The 25,102-nt window shown below is 39.3% G+C and overlaps 1 protein-coding gene across 1 annotated transcript in view; it reads right to left on the bottom strand.

The window, feature by feature from the left end:
* SOS2 (SOS Ras/Rho guanine nucleotide exchange factor 2) overlaps positions 1-25,102 on the bottom strand; it is a 116,916-nt gene that overhangs the window by 76,674 nt on the left and 15,140 nt on the right. Inside the window, 3 exon segments of the mRNA XM_025391970.1 lie at positions 7,106-7,270; positions 8,378-8,509; positions 13,620-13,745. Coding sequence (XP_025247755.1) covers positions 7,106-7,270; positions 8,378-8,509; positions 13,620-13,745 — 423 coding nt within the window.

A 25,102-nucleotide genomic window follows, 5' to 3' on the forward strand; every position in this document is an offset into this window, starting at 1 on the left:
CGACAGAGCGAGACTCCGTCTCAAAAAAAAAAAAAAAAAAAAAAAGGCCAGGCGTGGCTCACGCCTGTAATCCCAGCACTTTGGGAGGCCAAGGCAGGCAGATCACTTGAGGTCAGGAGTTCGAGACCAGCCTGGCCAACACGGCAAAACCCTGTCTTTATTAAAAATACAAAAATTAGCCAGGCGTGTGGCAGGTGCCTGTAATCCCAGCTACTCAGGAGACTGAGGCAGGAGAACTGCTTGAACCCAGGAGGCAGAGGTTGCAGTGAGCCAGGATCACTCCATTATACTCCAGCCTGGTCGAGAGAGCAAGCGTTTGTTTCAGAAAAAAAAAAAGTATAATTCAATAGGTTAAAAAGAAAATACAGAACTCAACTGCTAGTACATCTAGATCTGGTGAACTAAGTTTCTTCAGAGCAGCTTTGTGACCTCTTATTCTCTCATTTTTTTTTTTTTTTTTTGTCCTCTATTGCCCAATGGCACAATAGCTCATTACAGCCTCAATTTCTCAGGCTCAAGCAATCCTCCTACCGCAGCCTTCCAAGTAGTTGGATGCCCCACCATACCCAGCTAACATTTTTTTTAATTTTTAGTAGAGATGAGGTCTTGCTATATTCTCCAGGGTGTCTCACCTTTCTTTCTTTGTTTCTTTTTCTAAATTTTTTTGTAGAGATGAAGTCTTGCTGTGCTGCCCAGGCTGGTCTCAAACTCCTGGGCTCAATATATCCTCCTGCCTCAGCCTCCTAAAGTGCTGGGACTACAAGCGTGAAGCACTGTGCCTGGCCTTTACCTTTCCTACACATTAATTTCCTTCTTAAGCATTTATATGTTCAACTTTTCCAGTTTAAATACTATTTTCCTTAATAATGACATATATACTAGAACTTAAATTCTATGGTTCTTTCCTATGATCATCTAATTCTCAGCAATCTTTGATATGCTAGAATACCTCATATAGTCAAATGTTGCTTTTATTTTTAAATGTAAAGAAATAGGGCTGGTTTCAAGTTCTCTGTCTGGCAAATTAAAGATATCCCTAGAAACCATGTATTCAAATAATTATTAAACAGATGGTTTGTGAGCTCTTGAACTAGTGATCTCTAGAAATCAGTTTGGATATACTAAGATCACATCATGTCATACAATCTCATTACTTATGGTTACATAACTAGATCCACAAATCAAGTCATCTGGATTTTTTTTTTTTTTGAGACATAGTTTCACTTTGTTACCCAGGCTGGAGAGCAGTGGCACTCAGCTCACCGCAGCCTCCGCCTCCCAGGTTCAAGCAATTCTCGTGCTTCAGCCTCCTGAGTAGCTGGGATTACAGGCAACTGCCACCGTCTGGCTGATTTTTTGTATTATAGTAGAGATGGAGTTTCACCATGTTGCCCAGGCCGGTCTCGAATTCCTGAGCTCCGACAATCTGCCAGTCTTGGCCTCCCAAAGTGCTAGGATTACAGGCGTGAGCCACCACGCCCGGCCAAGTCATCCGGATTTTAGCTAAGCATATGACAGTCTCTTGTGACAAATAGGGGATCATGACAGGAATGTCTGAAACAAGGACCAGCAAACTACCAGCCAAATCCAGCCCACAGACTGTTTTTGTAAATAAAGTTTTGCTGGAACATAGCCCACGCTAATTCATTTACGGCTGCTTTCATGCTACAAGGGCAGAGATGAGTAGATGCAAGAAAGATGTATGGCACACAAAGCCTACAATGTTTATCCCCTGGGCCTTTATAGGTAAAGTTTGTTGACCCATGAATTAAACAAAATGTGAAATAATAGCTAATAAAAGGTAATAATGAAGAAAAGTGGTAACTTTTAACCTAGAAGAATGCCACTAATAACATATGCTAGAAATCTCATTTCTTATATAATCCTTTTCTCTCTCTCTCTCTCTATATATATATATATATATATATTTTAAGATAGAGTATTGGCTGGATGCGGGGGCTTACACTTGTAATCCCAGCATTTTGGGAGACTGAAGCAGGTGGATCACCTGAGGTCAGAAGTTCGAGACCGGCCTGTCCAACATGGTAAAATCCCGTCTCTACTAAAAATACAAAAATATTAGCCAGGCATGGTGGCAGGCACCTGTTATCCCAGCTACTCGAGAGGCTGAGGCAGGAGAATCACTTGAAACTGGGAGGCGGAGGTTGCAGTGAGCCAAGATCATGCCACTGCACTCCATCCTCGGCGACAGAGCAAGACTCCGTCTCAACAAAAAATAAATAAATAAAATAATATGGAGTCTCACTCTGTCACCCAGGTTGGAGTGCAGTGGCACGATCTCGGCTCACTGCAACTTCTGCCTCCCAGATTCAAAGGCACCTGGCCTTTTCAACATTTTTACTAAATAATTTTAATTCAAGGTTTATCAGATCTGTACACATTACAAAAACGTGGGAAGAGTACCTAAAATGCTGAATGAAAATTCAATTTTTAAAATATCTACATATGCTGGAACATAGCCTCAATAACAGTATGAAATTTTCTAGGGATAAATTCACGTTCATTCTTACAATAACAACAAAAAATCAACAGCACAAGTTGGAGAAATCAAAGACATAACAAAATGGTACTTCACATGGAACAGTCCTCGGGAGTTTAGAAATCTGCAGACTCAGTAAGTACACAGAGTAACATGGTGCCAAAATATTAACGCTGAAATTATTAAAGAGTAGCATATAGAATAAAGGATACGTACATGCATTTCAATATACTCTGTTGCTCAGACCAAATCTGGACTATTATCTTCAGTTTTAGAAATCAGTCTAAAAGCAATATAACAAGGGGATCTGAAAATCCTGCCACATGATTTTTTAAAACTCTCAAAAGGTGGAGATTTAGGACACAGAAAAATGCTTCAAATAAAGGAATGACTTAAAAAAAATACTTTATGGCCTGGTGCAGTGGCCCACATCTGTAATCCCAGTGTCTTGGGAGGTTGAGGCAAGAAAATCACTTGAAGCCAGGAGTTCCAGACCGGCCTGGGCAACATAGCGAGACCCTATTCCTACAAAAATTTAGAAATTAGCTGGGCATGGTGGCAGATGCCTATAGCTCTAGCTACTTGTGAGGCTGAGGCAGGAGGATTGCCCGAGCCCAGGGGTTTGAAGCTGCAGTGAGCCTGGGTGACAGAAGGAGACTCAAGCTCTCAAAAGCAAACAAGCTGGTGGCTCACGCCTGTAATCCCAGGACTTTGGGAGGCCGAGGCGGGCAGATCACGAGGTCAGAAGTTCGAGACCAGCCTGACCAACATAGTGAAACCCCGTCTACTAAAAACACAAAAATTAGCCAGGCGTGGTGGCGGGCACCTGTACTCCCAGCTACTTGGGAGGCTAAGGCAGGAGAATCGCTTGAACCTGGGGGGCAGAGGTTGCAATGAGCTGAGATCACGCCACTACACTCCAACCTGGGCGACAGAGCGGGACTCTATCTCAAAAAAGAAAAACAAAAACAAAAAAACAAAAAACAAACAACAACAAAAAATGCACATGTGTTTTCACTTACATGTGGACTCTAGAACAAACTCATAGAAGCAGAATAGAATGTGGTAACCAGAGGCTGCAGGGTAGGGGGACAAAACCTCAATTAGGAGGAATCGGGTCTTTTTTGTAAGATTTATTGCACAGTATGGTGAATATAGTAAATAATAATGTATTTACATTTCAAAATTGCAAAAAGTAAATTTTTTTGTCATTTCAATTTTCAAAACAAAGTTTTGTGGGTACATAGTAAGTGTATATATTTAAGGAGTAAATGCAGGCATATAATGCATACATCAGAATAAAATGGAGTCTCCATCACCTCAAGCATTTATCCTTTCTTTGTGCTACAAACAATCCAATTATACTCTTTTAAGTGTTGTAAAATATACAATAAATTATCGTTGACTGTAGTCACCCTATTGAGATATCAAATACTAGATCTCATTCATTCTAACAATATTTTTGTACCCATTAACCATCCCCATTTCCCCGACTCCATCTACCCTTCCTAGCCTTATAACCATCATTCTACTACCTAAGACTAAATTTCAAATGTTCTCACCACAAAAAATAAGTACTTGAATAAATGTTAATTAACTTGATTTAATTATTCCACATTGTCTTCGTGATCATAACCTTACCTTGTACTCCATAAATATATACAACTATAATTTGTCAATTTATAATTTAATAAATTAATAAATAGGAAGGAGAAAAGAAAAGAAAGTGCTCAAATAGACAGGAACAGAAAAACCAAGCTAGGGCTCCTAATAACCAAATCTGGAACAACCGAAACTTTTTTTTTTTTTTGAGACAGAGTGCAGTGGCATGATCTCGGCTTCATGTAGCCTCAATCTCCCGAGCTCCAGTGATTCTCCCACCTCAACCTCCCAAATAGCTGGGACTATAGTTACAAGCACACGCCTGGCTAATTTTTTTTCTTTGTAGAGACATGTTGCCCAGGCTGGTCTCAAACTCCTGAGCTCAAGCGATCCACCTGTCTCGGCCTCCCAAAGTGCTGGGATTATAGGCATGAGCCATGGTGCCTGGCCTGCAACATCTAAATAATGAAGGAACAGATTACGACCCATTGAATAAAATAATAATTCATTAGTCCATATTAAGATAAACAAATTTGAGTGTGATGAAGAATAAGATACGCAGTTTCAAAATACTCCACAAAATGTTCATTTATTAATTACAAAAGGGAAAAGAGTAACTTCACAGATGAGAAGCCTGGCAGAAAATTCCCTAATCAAGTAATCAGTCAACATCACCACTACTAATGAGACACAACGAAATCATGTGCCTGTGTGCCATCTGAGAAAATGCAATGAGAAGAACACAGCACAATTTCTATGATATTCCTGCCAAAGAAGACCATTACCTGATTCTAACCAAGAGAAAACAACAGAGAAAACCTAAATTGAGGGACGTTCTACACAATAACTGACCTGTAACCCTCAAAAGTGTAAAGGTTATAAAACTTAAGGGAGGAGAGTTGATTCTAATGTCTCTCTCCCCAACCATGGGATTACACTGCAGTGGTCCCTGTACCTATTGCCATGACCTCCCTTGAATAAAGTCAACTTTACTATCTTTTTTTTTTTGAAACAATGTCTTGCTTTGTCGCCCAGGCTGGAGTGCAGTGGCCCAATCTCAACTCACTGCAAACTCTGCCTCCTGGGTTCAAATGATTCTCGTGGCTCAGCCTCCTGAGTAAGTAGGATTACAGGCATGTGCCACCATGCCCAGCAACTTTTTTTGTATTTTTAGTAGAGACGGGGTTTTGCCACGTTGACTAGGCTGGTTTGAACTCGACCTTAAGTGACCTGCCTGCCTCAGCCTCCCAAAGTGCTGGGATTACGGGTGTGATCCACCATGCCTGGCCTGCTTTGCCATGTTTAAAAAAAAAAAAAAAAAAAAAAAAGTTAAGGGAAGAATGAGGAATTATTCCAGACTGAAGAGGATAAACATACATGACACATAAACAATATATGCTTCTGGAATGAATGATTTTGGTAAAAACATCATTAGGATATGTGACAAGACATGAATGATGTTTGAAAGTTAGATGGTAAAATGTATCAAATGTATTCATTTCCTGGATTTTGACTGTCAGTCATACTGTGGTAATGTAGCAGAATGTTCTTGTTTATAGGACACACTATGTTGGCAACTTACTCTCATATGGTTCAAGTGGCAAGGGCGTACTTTTTGTTATACTTTCAACTTTTCTATAAGTCTAAGATATTTTCAAAGTTAAAAAAAAAAGTAGCCATAATTTTAGAAGTCAAAATAGAGATAACAAGGAATTGCAACCACAATGTAAGTGAAAAGTCATTTCTGAAATTATGGAATCGTACAATGGGTCTCAGTCATTATAACTGCACATCAGAATTACCTGGAATGCTTTCAAAGAACACTGAGGTTTGGAGATCCAATCCAAGCCAGTTAAATATCTGGGGGTGATATGCAGGCATCAGCATTCTTTAAAAGCTTTCTATTAATTCTGATGTGCAGTCAAGGGTGAGAACCACCGACATGTGCTAGGTCCTGGAGGTTGTTCACGCTGAGAGAGCTTCATTTAGGCATTTTCTCTGTAGTCTTTCTGGCCTCACCCATGCTAGAGTTCATTACTTTCTCCACTGTACCTCGGACTTATTAGTATAATAGTTTTAATCATATTGTTCTGTAATTATCTGTTTCTTTTTATTTTGCAGTAAAATAAATACCTTCTAATACAAGGATTGCAATCTTATTCAGTGTTATAGCTTCAGTGTGTGCAGTGGCTCATGTGTATAATCCTAACACTTTGGGAGGCCGAGGCAGGCACTTGAACTCAGGAGTTCAAGACCAGCCTGGGCAACATGGTGAAACCCTATCTCTCCAAAAAAAAACCACAAAAACAGCTGGATGTGGTGATGCATGCCTGTGGTCCTAACTACTCGAGAGGCTGAGATAAGAGGATCGCTTGAGCCAGGGAGGCAAAGGTTGCAGTGAGCTGAGATTGTGCCACTGCACTCCAGCCTGGGTGACAAAGTGAGACCTTGTCTCAAATAAATAAATAAATAGGAAGAAAAATAAGAAGGTGAGAAAAGGAGTACAGAATAACATGAAAGACTCAATTTCTTCCCGCAAGTAGCTTACAGCCAGGGAAGAAGACAGATATAAAAACAAAAAAAATGATCAGAGGGGAGTAACTTCAGCATTCAGCCTAATTTTCTCTCTCCCTGTGCCTCACTAAGCTAAGCTGTGAAACTAAAGTAGCGTCTTCAAAATTACTTACACTTAAAAGTACCTGAGTAGAACTCTATATATTCTCTTTCTGAAAATATAAAACTCAAACTACTTAAATTGGTTTGAGGCCTTGGATGTTTTTTTCTTGTAAGTAAAAGATTATTGACCAAAAAAAGAGATCCCCATCCTGCCATATGCTTAAAAACCTGGAAAATATCATGGTTACTCTGTAAAGGCAGGATTTTTCTCTCTTCCAGTACTAGCAATTATAAAAATTACTTATCTAATAATGTATACAAAAAGATTGAGGCAGAAATGAGTATAGTTGCTATTCAAGTTAAGTTTAAATACCTTGTAACACTTACCTTATCCGCACACATTGACACTTTAATGTCCTGCTGAGATATTTCATAATGCCGGATATTAAAAACATAATTACCAGCCAATTTTAAAATATCAGCTGAGATATATTCTAGTACAGCCACAATATATAGGGACACATGGTAGTCCACTTTGTACCCTAACACTTCCTGTGAAAAGAATAAATAATTTAATTGCAAAATGTAGCACTGTCAAGTATTAAACACTTTAAAAATTCTTATTTAACATCCTTGCTTATAAAAAAACTTTCTATTAACTATATGTCTAAATGTAGTTTATAAAATGAATCTCTGGTCCCTGAATTGGGGGCTTTTCTTCTTTTAAGAGACATCGAATCTAACAACTCTGCCTTTTATCAATCTAACAACTCTGCCTTTTAGAGATCTTGGGTTGCACTCCACTAAAAGCCTCCTAATACATTAACCAAAACTCATCTGACAAATATTAAAATATCTGCTATCTTCAAGGACCCTGTTTTAAAACCAGTATCCCCTAATTACAGTAGTTTCTACTGAGGGGAGGAGAGGAAGTGTGTGTGCGTGTGTGTGTGTGTGTGTGTGTGTGGTGGGGGAGTGCGCAGGGGGGCGGGGTGCTTGAATTTGCTGCAAAACTCTTAAAATCCATATACATCAAGCATATTTTGCCCTATGCACTAATATGCATCTAGTAGGCAAACTAGGTCCTAGCCCACTTTTCCAGTATATAAAAAATAATCTGTAATAATACAAATTAATTTTAAAAACAGTTCTGCTCTGAACTCATAGTAGCTTCTGACATTATATACTTTCTTAATCAACAAATGGCTGAGAATCATGGCCTACTACATAGGAATCAGTCAGAGTAACAGTCATTGGAAGATGCCACAATGGGCCAGGCATGATGGCTCATGACTCTTATCCTACCACTTTGGGAGGCCAAAGTAGGTGGATCGCCTGAGCCCAGGAGTTTGAGACCAGCCTTGGCAACACAGCAAGACCCTGTCTCTGTTAAAAAAAAAAAAAAAAAAAAAAAAGATGCCACAAAATAATACTGATGCATTATCACTATTAATTTTAATATTGTTTGAAAAGCAAATTTCACCAGACTATAATTATTTTGTATACATATTTATATGACATGTATGTACAAGTATATACATGCAAGCGCACATATACACACTAACACAGACCATGCTACATTAATGCTTTATAAATATAGAAATAAAATATTATTTGTTATAAAGAACACCCCCCAACTAATGTTTAATCTTTTGTTACCTTCAACGAAGGATGGATTTTGTCCACAGGCAGTAAAAGAGGATTTCTTCTTTTTCGTTTTTCTATAGCAGATTGTGCATCAGCAATGGCCCATTTATCAATTGGGTGAGGAAAGGTCTTCTGAACTCGCTCCTGCTCAATCATAGCAGAACCATTGTAGTATTAATAAAAGTGTTTGTAAATAGGAAATTCACACAAAATTCAACTTGATCACTATTCTTAATGCTAGCAGATAATAGTGACAATACATTCTGATTCCTGTAATAAATAAATTTTTTGGTTTAAAAAAAGGTCAGGCCGGGCACAGTGGCTCATGCCTGTAATCCCAACACTTTGGGAGGCTGAGGCAGGTGGATCACTTGAGCTCAGGAGTTTGAGACCAGCCAGGCAACATGATGAAACCCCATCTCTATTAAAAATGACAAAAATTAGCCTGGCATGGTGGTGCATGCCTGTAGTCCCAGCTACTTGGGAAGCTGAGGTGGAAGGATCGCTTGAACCCAGGAGGTAGAGGTTGCAGCGAGCCGAGATCATGCGACTACACTCCAGCCTGGGTGAGAGGGAGATCCCAACTGGAAAAAAAAAAAAAAAGGTCAACAGGACTATCAAAATTTTTCCACATAATTTTCATGGATAAAACAAAAAGGCAAAATTTAAAAAGAAAGCTTTAAACATAATTAAGGTGAACTGGAAAAATGAAAAAACAATACATAGGATATATAAGAAAGATTAAGAAAACATGAAATAGTGTATTAGTGATTTTAAATTAGGTTTCTAGAGTTAAAACTATTTACCTAGCAGAGCAAAAATTGTTCATTCATTTTTAATCATTAGTATACAGCCACTCTAATCTTAGAGCTTCAAATAAAAAGGATCATGTATCTCTTGGAAGATGAAGTGGGTTAGAGAGCTCAGAATGGCTTATGAAAATACATACCTTGACAAAAACAATCCTAGCCTTTGTGGTTCATCTTGGTTTTTTTTTTTTTTGGAGACAAGGTCTTATTTTGTCTCACTTCTGGCTGAAGTGCAAGTGCAGGGGCGGCTCAGCTCACTGCAACCTCCACCTCCCAGGCTCCAATGATCCTCCCACCTCAGCAACCCAAGTAGCTGGGACTACAAGCACATACCACTACTCTTTGCTAATTTTTCTATTTTTTGTAGAGACAGAGTTTTGCCATGTTGCCCAGGCTGGTTTCAAATTCCTGGGCTCAAGTGATTGTGTCCGCCTCAACTTTCCAAAGTGCTGGGATTACAGATGTGAGCCACTGCACCTAGGCAGTTCATCTAATTTTAATTTAGTGATTCATTGGCATGAAAAAGAACTACTGAGATCTGAATTAAACTCTAATTTAGCAGGGTCTCTTATATTTACAATTATAGTCTCAGATTTTAGCAAATTTAGCTATTTAAAAGTATGCTTTCAGTGTATTTATTTCATGTTCAAAACTAGTAGCAGAGGCTGGGCATGGTGGTCCATGCCTCTAAGTCTCAGCACTTTGGGAGGTCGAGGTGGGAGGATCCCTTGAGGCCAGGAGTATGAAACCAGCCTGTGCAAGTAGGGAGACCCTGTCTCTACAAAAAAATTTAAAAATTAGCCAGGCATGGTTGCACGCACTGAGGCAGGAGAACTGCTTGATCCCAGGAGTTCAAGGCTATAGTGAGCTATGATCCTGTCACTACACGCTAGTCTGGGTGATAAAGCAAGACCCTGTCTCTTAAAACAAAACACAAGAAAACCCAAACAACTGGCAGCAGAGAACACGGGGAAAAATGCTTTAATTCCAAGAATCCTGGAAAATCTTAACAGTTCAATTGCTACAAATTAAGATTTCCCTTTATACTGAAATTTGTTATAGCTGGGCACGGTGGCTAACACCTGTAATCCCAGCACTTTGGAAGGCTGAGGAGGGAGGATCACTGAAGACCAGGAGTTCAAGACCAGCCTGGGCAACACGGCAAGGCCCAGTCTTTACAAAAATAAAAATAAAAATTAGCTGGGCGCAGTGACACATGCCTGTAGTCCCAACTACTTGGGAGGCTGAGGCAGGAGGATCACTTGGACCCAGGAGTTCAAGGCTACAGTGAGCTATGATCATGCCACTTCACAAAAAGAAAGAAAGAAAGTTGTTGCTTATAGAAAAAATTTTCCAAAAAAAAAAAAAAAAAGGAAATGTAAACAGTATAGTATAAAAGTAATTTTTGAAAATACAAAAATTAGCCTGGGGTACACGCTTGTAGTCCCAGCTACTTGGGAGGCTGAGGCAGGAGAATCGCCTGAACCTGGGTGGCTGAGGTGGCAGTGAGCCAAGATCACACCACTATACTCCAACCCGGGTGACAGAGTAAGACTCCAACTCAAAAAATAAAAACAAAAATAATTTTTGATAGCTGTACTGTTAGACATTTGTTTTGTTTTTAGCAGGAGAAAAAGAATACAAATTATATTAATATTAATTTTATGTGCACAGGGTGTTTTTATACAAAAGAAGTAAAACTCTCCCTAACAGATATTGCTAAAAATCCAAAAATACTTCCATGTAACCAAGGCAAAACAAGTATTTTAGCACTAATTTAAACATAGTTTTTCAGAGAGATATGTATATATACACACACATACATATACATTTTTTAAATCAATGAGAAAATGTCCTCAAAATTTACACTAATCTTTTACTGAGGTAATACTTATATGCAGTAAAATACACAGATCTTAAAATGTACAATTTGTTGAGTTTTAGAAATGCTTATGTCTGTGTAACCATTATCTCAACTGACACAGAGAACATTTTTTTTTTTTCATCTTCTTTGAGACGGTCTCACTCTGTCACCCAGGTTAGAGTGCAGTGGCACCAAGACCTCGGCTCACTGCAGCCTCCAACTCCTGGGTTTGAGTGATTCTTGTGCCTCAGCCTCCGGAGTAGCTGGGACTACAGGTGTGCACCACCACATGGGCTAATTTTTGTAATATTGGTAGAGATGGGGTTTCACCATGTTGCCCAGGCTGGTCTCAAACTCCTGACTTCAAGTGATCCACCCACCTTAGCCTCCCAAAGTGCTGGGATTACAGGCATGAACCACCATGCCTGGTCTCATTGAGAACATTTTTATAATCCTGATCTCCAGCCATCACAGGCAACTACCATTCTGATTTCTACCTCAATTGGCTTTAGCTGTTTCTAAATTTCATATATATATGAAATTATACATATGTACTCATTTGGGTCTGGCTTTTTTGCTCTATATAATGTTTATGAATGGCAGCTATATTATTGCTCATATCAATAGTTCATTTTTAAAATTTTACTACTGACTAGTATTCCATTTTATGAATCTGCCACATTTATTTATCCATTTTCTTGTTGACAGAAATTTGACTTGTTTCCAACTCTTGGTTATTATGAATTAAACCGCTTTAGCACTCATGTGTGGGTCTCTGTGAATATATTTTCGTTCTCTAGGGTTAAATAGGAACAGAACTACTGGGTCATATGCTAGATATATATTTAACTTATAAGAAACTGACAGTTTTCCAAAATGATTATACCATTTCATATTCCCACTAGCAATGTTTAAGAGTTACAGTTAGGCCGGGTGCAGTGGCTCACGCCTGTAATTCCAGCACTTTGGGAGGCCAAGGCGGGCGGATCACGAGGTCAGGAGATCAAGACCACGGTGAAACCCTGTCTCTACTAAAAATACAAAAAAATTAGCCGGGCGCGGTGGCAGGCGCCTGTAGTCCCAGCTACTAGGGAGGCTGAGGGGGGAGAAGGGCATGAACCCAGGAGGCGGAGCTTGCAGTGAGCCGAGATCACGCCACTGCACTCCAGCCTGGGCGACAGAGCTGAGGCTGGGGTCAATGGTTCACACCTGTAATTCCAGCACTTTGGGAGGCCACGGTGGGAGGATCACTTGAGCCCGGGAGTTTGAGAACAGCGTACGCAACATAGGGAAACTCATCTCTACAAAAACATTTAAAAGTAGCTGGGCATGGTGGCCCACACCTGTAATCCCAGCCACTCAAAAGGCTGAGAAGGGAGGATCACCTAAGCCCAGGAGGTTGAGGCTGCAGTGAGCTGTGACGTAATTGTGCCACTGTACTCCAGCATGGGTGACAGAGCGAGATCCTGTCTCAAAAAAAAAAAAAAAAAAAAAAAAAAAAAAAAAGAAAGGAAGGAAAGGAAAGGAAAGGAAAGGAAGAAAAGAAAAGAAAGAAAGAGCTAGCTGCTCTACATTCTCACCAACATTTGGTGTAATCAGTCTTTAATTTTATCCTTTTTAGTGGGTGGGAAACAGTATCTCATCATGGTTTTAATTTCTATTTCCCTGATCACTTACGAGCTTTAGCGCCTTTTCATGTGCTTACTGAATATTAGTAAATCTTCTTTTACATGTTTCTGTTTAAGACTTTTGCCCCTTTAGGGGAGAAAAGTGTCTTTTTCATTATTGATTTCCAGTAGTTTTTAATATATTCTGGATTCAAGCTCTACGTTTTCCACTAGTCTATGACTACATCTTTTTAATTTCTCATCTATTTTCTTCTTTGTTTTGTTTTTTTGAGACCGAGTTTCCCTCTCTCACCCTAGCTAGAGTGCAGTGGTATGATCATGGCTCACTGCAACCTTGATTTCCTGGGCTCAAGCAATCCTCTGCCTCAGCCTCCAAGTAGCTGGAACTACGGACACATGCCATTAGGCCTGGCTAATTGTTAAACTTTTTGTAGAGACGGGGTCTCCCTATATTGCCCAGGCTGGTATCAAATTCCTGAGCTCGAGCAATTCTCCCGTCTCAGTCAGCCAAAGTACTGGGATTACAGGCGTGAGCCACCGCACCTGGCCTTATTATTAAATATAAAGTACTATGTTTTGAATCCTCTCTAAAAAACATGTGCCTAACCCCAGATTATGAAGATTTTTCCAGAATTTTCTTCTAGAAACCTTGTAGTTTAGCTGTTGTCTAAGGCCATGATCCATTTTGAATTAATTTTTGTCTACGGCATGAGATAGGTTTCAAGGTTTTTTCCCCTCATAAATGCACCCAGTTGTTCTAAGACTTTTTTTTCTGAAAAATTTGCCTTTCCTCAATGAACTGCCTTGATGTTTTTGTCAAAAACAAACTGACCATACATCTCATGCATAATTTCAATGATTTTAGTTTCCACAACAATTTAGAATGATATAGATACAAAAATTAATTCATACAGTGGTTGAATGACTTCTTGAAATGACAACATAATTTTTACCTCTACATCTTGAACAGTCCTTGGCTGGGCCATGCATAATTTATTAAGCAGCTGAAAAATCAGCTCTTCAATATAATAGAGAGACTCTTCATTAGCTGAGAGAGTGGGATGCACTTGTTCCTGAACCTTTAAAAAAAGTTATCAGTTAAAGTAATGGCAAAATAATATAAATTGAACAAAAGTCAAAGAGAATCTTACACATAATTAATATTTTACTATAATGGTTACTCAAAACAGACATAAAACACAAAATGAAGAAAAAAACTATTTGTTGGTCTCTGTAAACTTTTCTTAACCCACAGAGCAGTGGTTCTTAAATATTTTTGGACCCTTTGAAAAATCTACGGAAAGTCATTGAACCCTCTCTTCTCTATCACCAAAAAGCATATACACATAAACTACTCGATACAATTTCAGAGGAATTGTGGATACCTTGAAGTCAACAAACCTACTTGAAGTCCATGCAGGTCATGAATCCCAGTAATAAAGGTACCTCTGAAAAACCATACTCCTTTACAAATTACAGAGGTGCTCTGTGAAATACACACTACTCAGCTTTCACAATAGCATTGCCACCACCAGCTATGCTGAGTCCCCTACCGTTTTTTCTTTTCTTTTTTTTTTTTTTTTCTTTTCTTTTTATTAAGCAGCTGTATCCTTCTAGGAATGAGCCATTTTTGTTTCTAAATTTTTGTCCTAAAAAATAATCCTGTCTGACTGGATATAAGAAATATGGTAAATAATAGTACCTAGCATACAGTAGGTGTCCTATAAATATTTGTTGAAAGAAATAATAAAAAAGTATTGCTTTCTTTTTTCTTTTTTTGAGACGGGGTCTCACTCTGTCACCCAGGCTCACTGCAGACCTGGGCTCAAGTGACCTTCCCACCTCAGCCTCCCAAGTAGCTGGCACTACAGGTGTGTGCCACCATAACCTGGCTAATTTTTAAAACTTTTTGTAGAGATGAAGTCTCACCATGTTGCCCAGACTGGTCTTGAACTCCTGGGCTCAAGTGATCCTCCCACCTTAGCCTCCCAAAGTACTGGGATTATATGCATGAGCCACCACACCCAGCCTGTTTTAAATTTTTATGCCATGAAATCAGAAGCACTAACACAATAATAGATAACCTGAATAGCCTCATAGTTAAGCAAAAGTAATTTAAAACCCTCCCCACAAAGAACACAGAATTGAAGTTAACCATTTCATTTGGAGTCTCAAAATTTACCATAGAATTCTTCCTAACATCAGATCACATGCCTACCACTAAACTGACCATTGCCTATGATTTAGCCTATGATTTAGACTTTGCCATTTCCTAAGGGATCCATGCCTGAACAAAATGAGAGTTTAAAAAAATTAGCATAGACACAGTGGCTAACGCCTGTAATCCCAGCACATTGGGAGGCCGAGGTAGACGGATCACCTGAGGTCAGGAGTTTGAGACCAGCCTGGCCAACATGGTGAAACTAAAAATACAAAATTAGCTGGGTGTGGTGGCGCGTGCCTGTAATCCCAGTTACTCAGGAGGCTAAGGCAGGAGAATTGCTTGAACCTGGGAGGCAGAGGTTGCAGTGAGCAGAGATCGCACCACTGCACTCCAGCCTCGGTGACTCCATCTCAAAAAAAAATAGCTTAAAATTGTGCATTATAGCCTCATATTTTGTAGGTCTATAGGATTTATAGTAAAATCCCTTCTTTCATTCCTAATACTAGTTTTTGTGTGTTCGTTCTTTTCTTGATCAGCATCTCAGAGGTTTATCAATGTTATTAATCTTTAAAAGAACCAACTCTTGGCTTTTATGATCCTATTTTATGTTTGCTTTATATTTCATTTATTTTTGCTTAATCTTCATTATTTCTTCCACTTCTTAGGTTCTTTTGCCAACTTCTTGAGATGGACACTTTGCTCATTTTTGTCAACCTTTCTTTTCTAATATGTATGTTTTCTCTAAAACTACTTTTGTAAAAACCCGTATTTTCATATGGAATATTTTTGTAATCATCCACTTCAAAATACAGTCATCCTTCAGTATCTGTGGGAAAGTACTTCCAGGACACCTGTGGATACCCAAATCCATGGATGCCCAAGTCCTTTATATATAATGGTGTAACATTTGTATACAACCTACCCACATCCTCCCATATACTTTAAATCATCTCTAGGTTACTTATAACACCTAATACAATGGGCTGGGTGTGGTGGCTCACACCTGTAATCCCAGCACTTTGGGAGGCCAAGGTGGGTGGATCATGAGGTCAGGAGATCAAGACCATCGTGACTAACTCAATGAAACCCCGTCTCTACTAAAAATAAAAAAACAAAATTAGCCGGGCGTGGTGGTGGGCACCTGTAGTCCCAGCTACTCGGGAGGCTGAGGCAGGAGAATGGCGTGAACCCGGGAGGTGGAGTTGGTAGTGAGCTGAAGCTGGTAGTGAGCTGAGATCGTGCCACTGCACTCCAGCCTGGGTGACAGAGCGAAACTCCATCTCAAAAAGAAAAAACAAAAACAAAAAACACCTAATACAATGTAAATGCTATGTAATAGTGATTATATTGTATTGTTTAGGGAATAATGACAAAAGAAAAGTCTGTATGTGTTCAGTGCAAATGCAACCATCCATTATTTTCCCAAATATTGTTGATCTGAGGTTGGCTGAATCTGTAGATTAAGAACCCAAGGATAAGAATGGTGGACTATACTTTCTAATTTCCATTATGGTTTCTTCTTTCACCTTGAGAATCTAGAAGCAGGGCCGGGCGCGGTGGCGCAAGCCTGTAATCCCAGCACTTTGGGAGGCCGAGACGGGCGGATCACGAGGTCAGGAGATCGAGACCATCCTGGCTAACACAGTGAAACCCCGTCTCTACTAAAAAAAAAAAAAAAATACAAAAAAACTAGCCGGGCGTGGTGGCGGGCGCCTGTAGTCCCAGCTACTCGGGAGGCTGAGGCAGGAGAATGGCGTGAACCCGGGAGGCGGAGCTTGCAGTAAGCTGAGATCCGGCCACCGCACTCCAGCCTGGGTGACAGAGCAAGACTCCGTCTCAAAAAAAAAAAAAAATCTAGAAGCAAATATTTTTAAAGGTTTTAAAAATTGATTTCTATAATAATCACGTGGTCAGAAAACATACTCTCTTTTTCATTTTATTTACTTATTTAATTTTTTTGAGACAGAGTCTCATTCTGCCACCCACATTGGAATGCAGTAGCGCAATCATGGCTCACTATAGGCTTGACCTCAAGCTGGTCTTGAACTTGTGAGCTCAAGCTGGTCTTGAACTTTTGAGCTCAAGCTATCCATCCACCTCTGCTTCCAAAATGCTGGGATTATAGGCATAAGCCACCATGCCTGGCCAGAAAACAAATTTTCTATGATTTCAATCTTTTGGAATTTGTTGAGACTTGCATTATAGCCCATCATATGGGTCTACCTGGCTTCACTGACAAACTCATCAAACATAAAGGAAGTAATACAACAATCTTAAGCGAAAATTTAGAAATCTTTTTTTTAAAAAAGATAAACTCTCCAATTTATTTTGGGACTAACCTTTATATAAAAACTCAAAAAGAAAGATGAAAATTATAGGCCATTTTCAGCTGGGCAGTGGTTCATGCCTGTAATCCCAGCACTTTGGGAGGCCAAGGTCAGAGGATCGCTCGAAGCCAGGAGTTCCAGACCAGCCTGAGCAACACAGCAAGACCCCATCTCTCCAAAATAAAAAATTAGTTGGGCATGGTGGCATGTGCCTGTAGTCCTAGCTACTCAGGAGGCTAAGGCAAGAGGATTACTTGAGCCCAGAAGGTCAAGGCTACAGTGAGCCATGATGGTGCCACTGCGCTCCAGCCTGGGGCAATGAGCAAGACCTCATCCCTAAAAGAAAAGAAAATTATAGGCCATTTTCACTTATGAATCCAGAAAAACAAAAAAGCCTAAGTATCACCTAACTAAATTCCATAATGTATACAAATAAGATTATACTATCACAGCCGGGCATAGTGGCTCACACCTATAATCCCAGCACTTTGGGAGGCCGGAAGTGGGTGGATCATCTGAGGTCAGGAGTTCGAGACCAGCCTGGACAACATGGTGAAACCCCATCTCTACTAAAAATATAAAAATTAGCTAGGTTGGTGGCACAGGCCTGTAATCCTAGCTACTTGGGTGGCTAAGGCCAAGCAGGAGAACTGCTTGAACCCAGTAGACAGATGCTGCCGTGAGCCGAGATCACTGCACTCCAGCCTAGCTGACTGAGTGAGACTCCATCTCAAAAAAAAAGAGAGAGAGAAAAAAAAGAAAAATATGACCATCCCAATATATATGTAGAAAAGTCGTTTGAAAAAAATTCAACACTCATTCATGATAAAATATCTTTGTGGGCCCAGCACGGTGGCTCACACATATAATCCCAGCACTTCTGAGGCCGAGGCAGGTGGATCACTTGAGGTCAGGAGTTCAAGGCCAGCCTGGCCAACACGGAGAAACCCCGTCTCCACCAAAACTACAAAAAATTAGCCAGACGTGGTAGCAGGTGCGTGTAGTCCCAGCTACTCGGGAGGCTGAGGCAGGAGAATCACTTGAACCTGGGAGGTGGAGGTTGCAGTGAGCCGAGATCACGTGCCACTGCACTCCAGCCTGGGTGACAGTGAGACTCTGTCTCAAACAAACAAACAATCTCTTTGTAAACTTCTTTCATTTGATAAAGGATATATACTAAAAATCCACAATAGGCCAGGTGTGGTGGCTCCCACCTGTAATCCTAGCACTTTGGGAGGCTGAGACGGGGGGATCACAAGGTCAGAGTTTGAGACCACCTGGCCAATAAGGTGAAACCCCGTCTCTACTAAAAATACAAAAATTAGACGGTGTGGTGGCAGATGCTTGTAGTTCCAGCTACTCAGGAGGCTGAGGCAGGAGAATCGATTGAACCGGGAAGCAGAGGCTGCAGTGAGCTGAGATCATGCCACTGCACTCCAGCCTGAGCGACAGAGCAAGATTCCATCTCAAAAAAAAAAAAAAAGCTAATATAAAATCGTAGTTAATGGTAAGACAAGACACTGACAACCTTCCTTTTGAGATCAAGAAAAAGGATATTTGCTATTACCATTTCTATTCCACATTGTATTTGGAGGTCCTGGCTAGTACAGTAAACCAAGAAAAAGAAAATTTAAGAATTGGTAAAGAAGAAACAAATTTGCAGATCATCTGACTGCCCACTGTGATGGTTAATTTTGGGGTGCCCATATAACTGGTTACACACTATTTCTGGGTATGTCTGTCAGGGTATTTCTGGAGGAAATTAACATTTGAGTTGGTAGACTGAGAAAAGCAGACTCCCATCCCCAGTGTGGCCTTATCCACTTGACTGAAGGCCTGAATAGAACAAAAGGCTAAGAAAGAATTCTTTCTCTCTGCCTAACTGTATTTGAGCTGGGACATCAGTCTTCTGCCTGCAGACTCAGACTCAGACTGGAATTTATACCATCAGCTCTTCTGGTTCTCAGGCCTTCAGACTAGGACTAGAATTATACTATTGGCTTTTCTGGGTCTGCAACTTGACAAATGCAGATCTTGGACTTCTCAGCCACCATAATCTCATGAGCCAATTTCCTCTGTGTGTGTGTGTGTGTGTGTGTGTGTGTGTTTCCTATTGATTCTGTTTCTCTGAAGAATCCATGCACCCATGGAGGACAAAATAACGCACCCATGCAGGACAAAAATATTGTACAGATAAATTATCTGAATTCATAAAAAATAAACTTTTCTATGTACCAGCAACAAAGCTAGCAAACAAAATTTTTAGGCCAGGTGCAGTGGCTCACTCCCGTAATCCCAGCACTTTGGGAAGCTGAGGCAGGAGGATCGCTTGAGCCCAGGAGTTCAAGGCCAGTCTGGGCAACATGGGGACCCCACCTCTACAAAAAATTAGCCAGACATTGTGGCACACACCTGTAGTCCCAGCTACACAGGAGGCTGATGTGGGAGGATCAGCTGAGCCCGGGAGGTCAAGGCTGCAGTGAGCCATGATTATGCTACTGCACTCTGGCTTGGGTGAGAGTGAGACCTTGTCTCAAAAAAAAAAAAAAAAAATTAAATAGCATTTACAATAGAATTTAAAATACTGTGCACCTTGAGTACATGATAAGGTACACATGACCCCTAGGGAGAAAACTAGACTTTAAGAAAAATAAAAGAGCTAAATAAATGAAAGATGACACCATGTTGGTGAACTGTCAGACTTAATATTAATGTTGTATACCTCTGAGTTCTCTCAAAATTGATCCATGCAGTTATAAAATCACAATCAAAACCAAGCAGGTGGTTTTGCTAAAAATGTCAAGATAATTTCAAAATGTACATAAAAGTGCAAAAGGCTAAGAAAATCAGTCATATATTCTTTTTTTTATTGACAAGAAAGTCATACGTTTGTAAGGAAGTACAAGGATTTGCTCCAATGGTTGTCAGGATTTATTACAAAGTTACAGTAATAAAGAATGTGACAATAGCATAAGGATAGAGAAAGAAATCAATGGGACATAACAGAGTCCACAAACAAGCCCACATATATATAGACCTTTATTTCCAAAGATGGCACTGTGGAGTATGAGGTGGGGCAGAGAGTTGTGGGGAGGCAGGGAAGTGTATGAATAGTGTTGAACCACTGCAGAAAAATAAAATCAACGACTACTACTTCATCCTTTAACCAAAAATCAATCCTAGCTGCATGTTAGGCCTAACAAATAAATATACTCAATAAAGCTCTGACAGTGTAAAACTAGGTAATACCTTCATGATTTTAGGAATTGAAAAGGATTTCTTATATAGGACACAAAAAATTACTAGCTATGAAGGAAAGAACTGATAAACTTTATATTAAACTTTAAAATTTAGGTTTATCAAAAGACATCTTTAAGAAGGTAAAAAGGCAAGTTACGGAGTTGGAGAAGATATATGTGGTACGCATAACAAAAGGCTTATGTCCAGAATATATAGAGAACTCCTAGAAGTTCAGTAAGAAAAAAATGATAAAAATCCCAAGAGAAAAAAATGGGCAAAAAGCCCTTAAACTAGCACTTCACAAAAGAAGAAATTCAAATAGCCCATATATATATTTAAAAGTGCTCTAGCTCTTAAGTAATCAGAAAAATGCAAATTAAACCACCATGAAAACTATCCGCTCACCAGGCAGCAATACTAAAAATTCTGGTAATATCAAACGTTGGTAACTATGTGGAGCAATGGGAACTATCACACACTGCTACTAGAATGTAAAATGGTTCAACCACTTTCAAACACTTTGCCATTAAAGTACTAAAGTTCAAGATATGTATACTCTATGACTGAGCAATTCCACTGTAGGATATATATATTCAGGATAGATCTACATATATTTCTTTAGAACTATACAGTCCAATATAATAGACACTAGCCTCATGTGGGTACTGAACACCTCAAACATAGCTCCACTGAGTGGAAATGGGATGTTGGTGTAAAATACAAACCAGATTCAAGGATTTAGTATTAAAATAAGAAGTCAAATTCTCAATTTTTATGACACATGCTGAAATGATTAGATTTATTGGGTTAAATATGTTATTAAAATCAACTTCATCTGTTTCTTCTTACTTTTCAACTGTGGCTATGATAATTTTCTTTTTTAACTTTTATTTTAGATTAAGGGGGCACATGTGCAGATTTTGTTACCTAGGTATATTGTGTCATGCTGAGGTCTGGGGTACAAACGATCCCATCACCCAGGTACTGAGCATAGTACTCCCCGTCTATTAGTCCCCGGTGTCTATTGTTAACACCTTTATGTCCATGGGTACCCATGTTTAGCTCTCACCTGTAAATGAGAACATGTAGTATTTGTGTTTTTTGTTCCTGCATTAATTAATTCACTTAGGAAGGAAAATTTTATTTTATTTATTTTTTAATTTTTGAGACAGGTTCTTGCTATATTGCCCAGGCTGGCCTTGAACTCCTGGGATCAAGCAATCCTCCTGCCTTGGCCTCCCAAAATGCTGGGATTATAGGCATGAGCCACCATGCCCAGCCTAGGAGGGAAAATTTAAAATTACATGTGTGGCTCACATTATATCTCTTCTAGACAGCACTGCTCTAGAGAAATGAGCACACATGTTTATCAGAAGACATATGCTAGGAGGCTCATAAATAACATTATTAATAATACCTTCCAAAACTAGAAAAGAATTCAAATATTCATCCAGAATGGGACAGATATATTGTGGCTTATTAATACAATGGAATATACACAGTCAAAAAAATGCAGTAGTAATGACAACTAGATAAAATGTAGATGCACCCTGAAAAAATGTTGGCAGAAAGAAGCCAGATAAAAATACAGACAATGGGATTTCATTCACAAAGTCAGACAAAATTAAATACAAAAATAAAAAATAAACAAATTCAGAAAAAAAAATAAACAACGGTGTTAAGGGATACATGCTGAGATGGAAAAACTGTAAAGAAAATTAAAACAGGCCAGGTGCAGTGGTTCGCACCTGTAATCCCAGCACTTTGGGAGGCCAAGGCAGGCGGATCGCGAGGTCAAGAGATCGAGACCATCCTGGCCAACATGGTGAAACCCCATCTTTACTAAAAATACAAAAATTAGCTGGGCCTGGTGGTGCACACCTGTAGTCCCAGCTACTCGGGAGGCTGAGGCAGGAGAATCATTTGAAACCAGGAGGTGGAGGTTGCAGTGAGCTGAGATCATGCCACTGTACTCCAGCCTGGCAACAGAGCAAGACTCCATCTCAAAAAGAAAGAAAATCAAAACAGTGAATACCATAAAAGTGGTTACCTTTTGAAGAGTTATTCTGAGAAAAGTGCTGACAATGTTCTGTCTTCTAACCTGAGTGTTAAATAGGTGTTCCTTAAAATGTGTATTTATCCTTTAAACATTTTCTGATTATATGTTACACTTCACCATAAATAAGGTTTTCAAAAGTTTGAGAATCATCTAGCAAACAGAGGAAATTGAGTGGGGAAATAATCAATAAAATAAGTCTAAAGGGCTTTTCTAGTGCCCACGTCACTGAACAAAATTTAAATGTCAGGACACTGGAGACAAAAAGAATATCCTACAAGACTGGGAGGACAGGGAAGTGAGGAGGAGCAGATTATATACAAGAAGCAGACATTAGCTTTCAACGTAATACTAGAAGCTAGATGGCGATGATGTTCAGCCTGGAATCCAAGACACCAACAATATCAAATGCCATGCTAAAATGACATTCTTAGATAGAATAAGGTCAAAAACTTTATCTCTCATGTAGCCTTTATCATTAAGCTTCTGTCATTTGTACTACACTAAAACAAGGGTATGAATCAAGAAAGAAAAAAATGGGATAAAGGAAATAAAGGAATCAATAGGGAAGAAAGGTCAAAGGAATGACCATCATAAAATGAAAGGAAATTATAGGATGAGAGCTGTACAACAGGAATAAAAGTGACCAGTCCACACTGGTGCAGGTCAGAAGGCTCTGGGAGAGACTGTCTCAAGAAAATGAACTTGACAGAGTATATAATGGGATGAAAATCTTGATAGGATATTTAGAAAACCGGTAAAAAGTTTCAATTTGGTAACAAGTTTACTACATAGAAAAACACACAAACAAGAAAACAAGATAATTAATAACTCCAGTAAAAGCAGTGAGTTAGAAAAGAAAAAGCAGATTAAATAGCATTTACAGGCCGGGTGCGGTGGTTCACGCCTATGATCTCAGCACTTTGGGAGGCCAAGGTGGGAGTGGATCACTTGGGGCCAGGAACTCAAGACCAGCCTGGCCTACACAGTGAAACCCCATCTTTACTAAAAATACAAAAATTAGCTAGGCCTGGTGGCACGTGCCTGTAATCTCAGCTGGAACCCGGGAGGTGGAGGTTGCAGTGAGTGGAGATTGTGCCACTGCACTCCAACCTGGGCGACAGAGTGAGACCCTGTTCCCCCTCCCTTCCTCCGCCCACAAAAAAACCCCCAAAAATAGCATTTACAGTCATAATAACGTAAACTTTGAATATTAATCCAACTCAAATTAAGATATAACTTGAAGTGGGGGAAGAGAAAATGCAAAGTGTGTGTGGTTGGAGGGGAATGTATGTGCATATTAAAGAATATTAAATACTTTGTGCCACTGCACTCCAGCCTGGACAACAGAGTGGGTCCCTGCCTTAAAAAAAAAAAAGAGAGAGAGAGAGAAAAGAATATTAAATCCTTACCCTCCATGGTAGGAACTCAACAGAAAACATCCAAAACAGCAAAAAACAAACAAACAAACAAACAAAAAAACAAGAAATAACAATATAAGCACGTTTTCTTTCTTAGAAATATAGAAGTAAATAAATCACTTTGAAAAGTTAAAGTGGTTTTCTTTAGGAAACAGAAAATTTTGTGTTTAAGGGGGAAGTAAGAGCTAATTATCTTTTTATTTATATAAATAATTTTGACAAAATACAAACTAATTGATAAAAATAATTTTGAATTGGGGAATGGGGAAATGGAAGGCCATGGTAAGAAAAGACTACTCTTTGAAGAAGTCTGGTCCAAAAAGTCTAACAGTAAGGCAGTTAGAAATTCACATAGGACCGATATCCAAAAAATCAGGCTTTCTAATATGTTTCTATGTTAGAAATATGTTTCTAACATATTTTCTAATAAATTCAAATTAGGTTTTGGGAAAATAAATATTTCCTCTTATACTCTGCACTTCTTTAACACAGCCAGAGATAACTTAATTACATTTTAACCATACATTTCTAATAGATCAATTGATTTTAAAATGACATTGTTGGAAAAATAGACATTTAACTGGGCATAGTGGGATACCTGTAGTCCCAGCTACTCTTAGTGGCTAAGGTGGGAGGATTCCTTGGGCCTAGGAGTTTCAGGCTTCCAAACATAATGAGACTCCATCTCTAAATAAATAAACATTTATATTGCAAGTGTGGCAGTGGACTTCATAAGGCCGTTTCTTTTTTTTTCCTTTAAAAGATGAGGCCTACCTAAATTGCTCAGGCTGGTCACCAACTCCTTGGCTCAAACAATCCTCCTGCCTCCTCAGGACCCCTCCCTGGGGCAAGGTGTTTCTTACATCTTTCCATAAAAAGCCAGGGGCCCCACTCAGTGAAAATGATGAACATGAGAATTAAGATAATGTCTAACTGGGATGGATTCTTTTTCTGTGATTATGATTTTGTTAAATAAGCTACAAAGCAATTTGAACATCAAGCATCAAAGTTTCTTATGCCAAACTTCTTAATTTCAAATACAAAAACAGTCATAAAAATAAATACGCAATATTAAAATCTCACCCATAAATACTGTAATAGGACATCAAGAAGACGATGGAAGAGAACCATGCTTTACACTTCCACAGAGACAGTAAACATAAAATTACCACAACAGAACCAATTTGCCTATCATATTTTTTTGAAAGACTAGTCAGAAAAAGAGCAA

Source organism: Theropithecus gelada, chromosome 7b (genome assembly GCF_003255815.1).
Source record: "Theropithecus gelada isolate Dixy chromosome 7b, Tgel_1.0, whole genome shotgun sequence".
NCBI classification, from domain to species: Eukaryota; Metazoa; Chordata; class Mammalia; order Primates; family Cercopithecidae; genus Theropithecus; species Theropithecus gelada.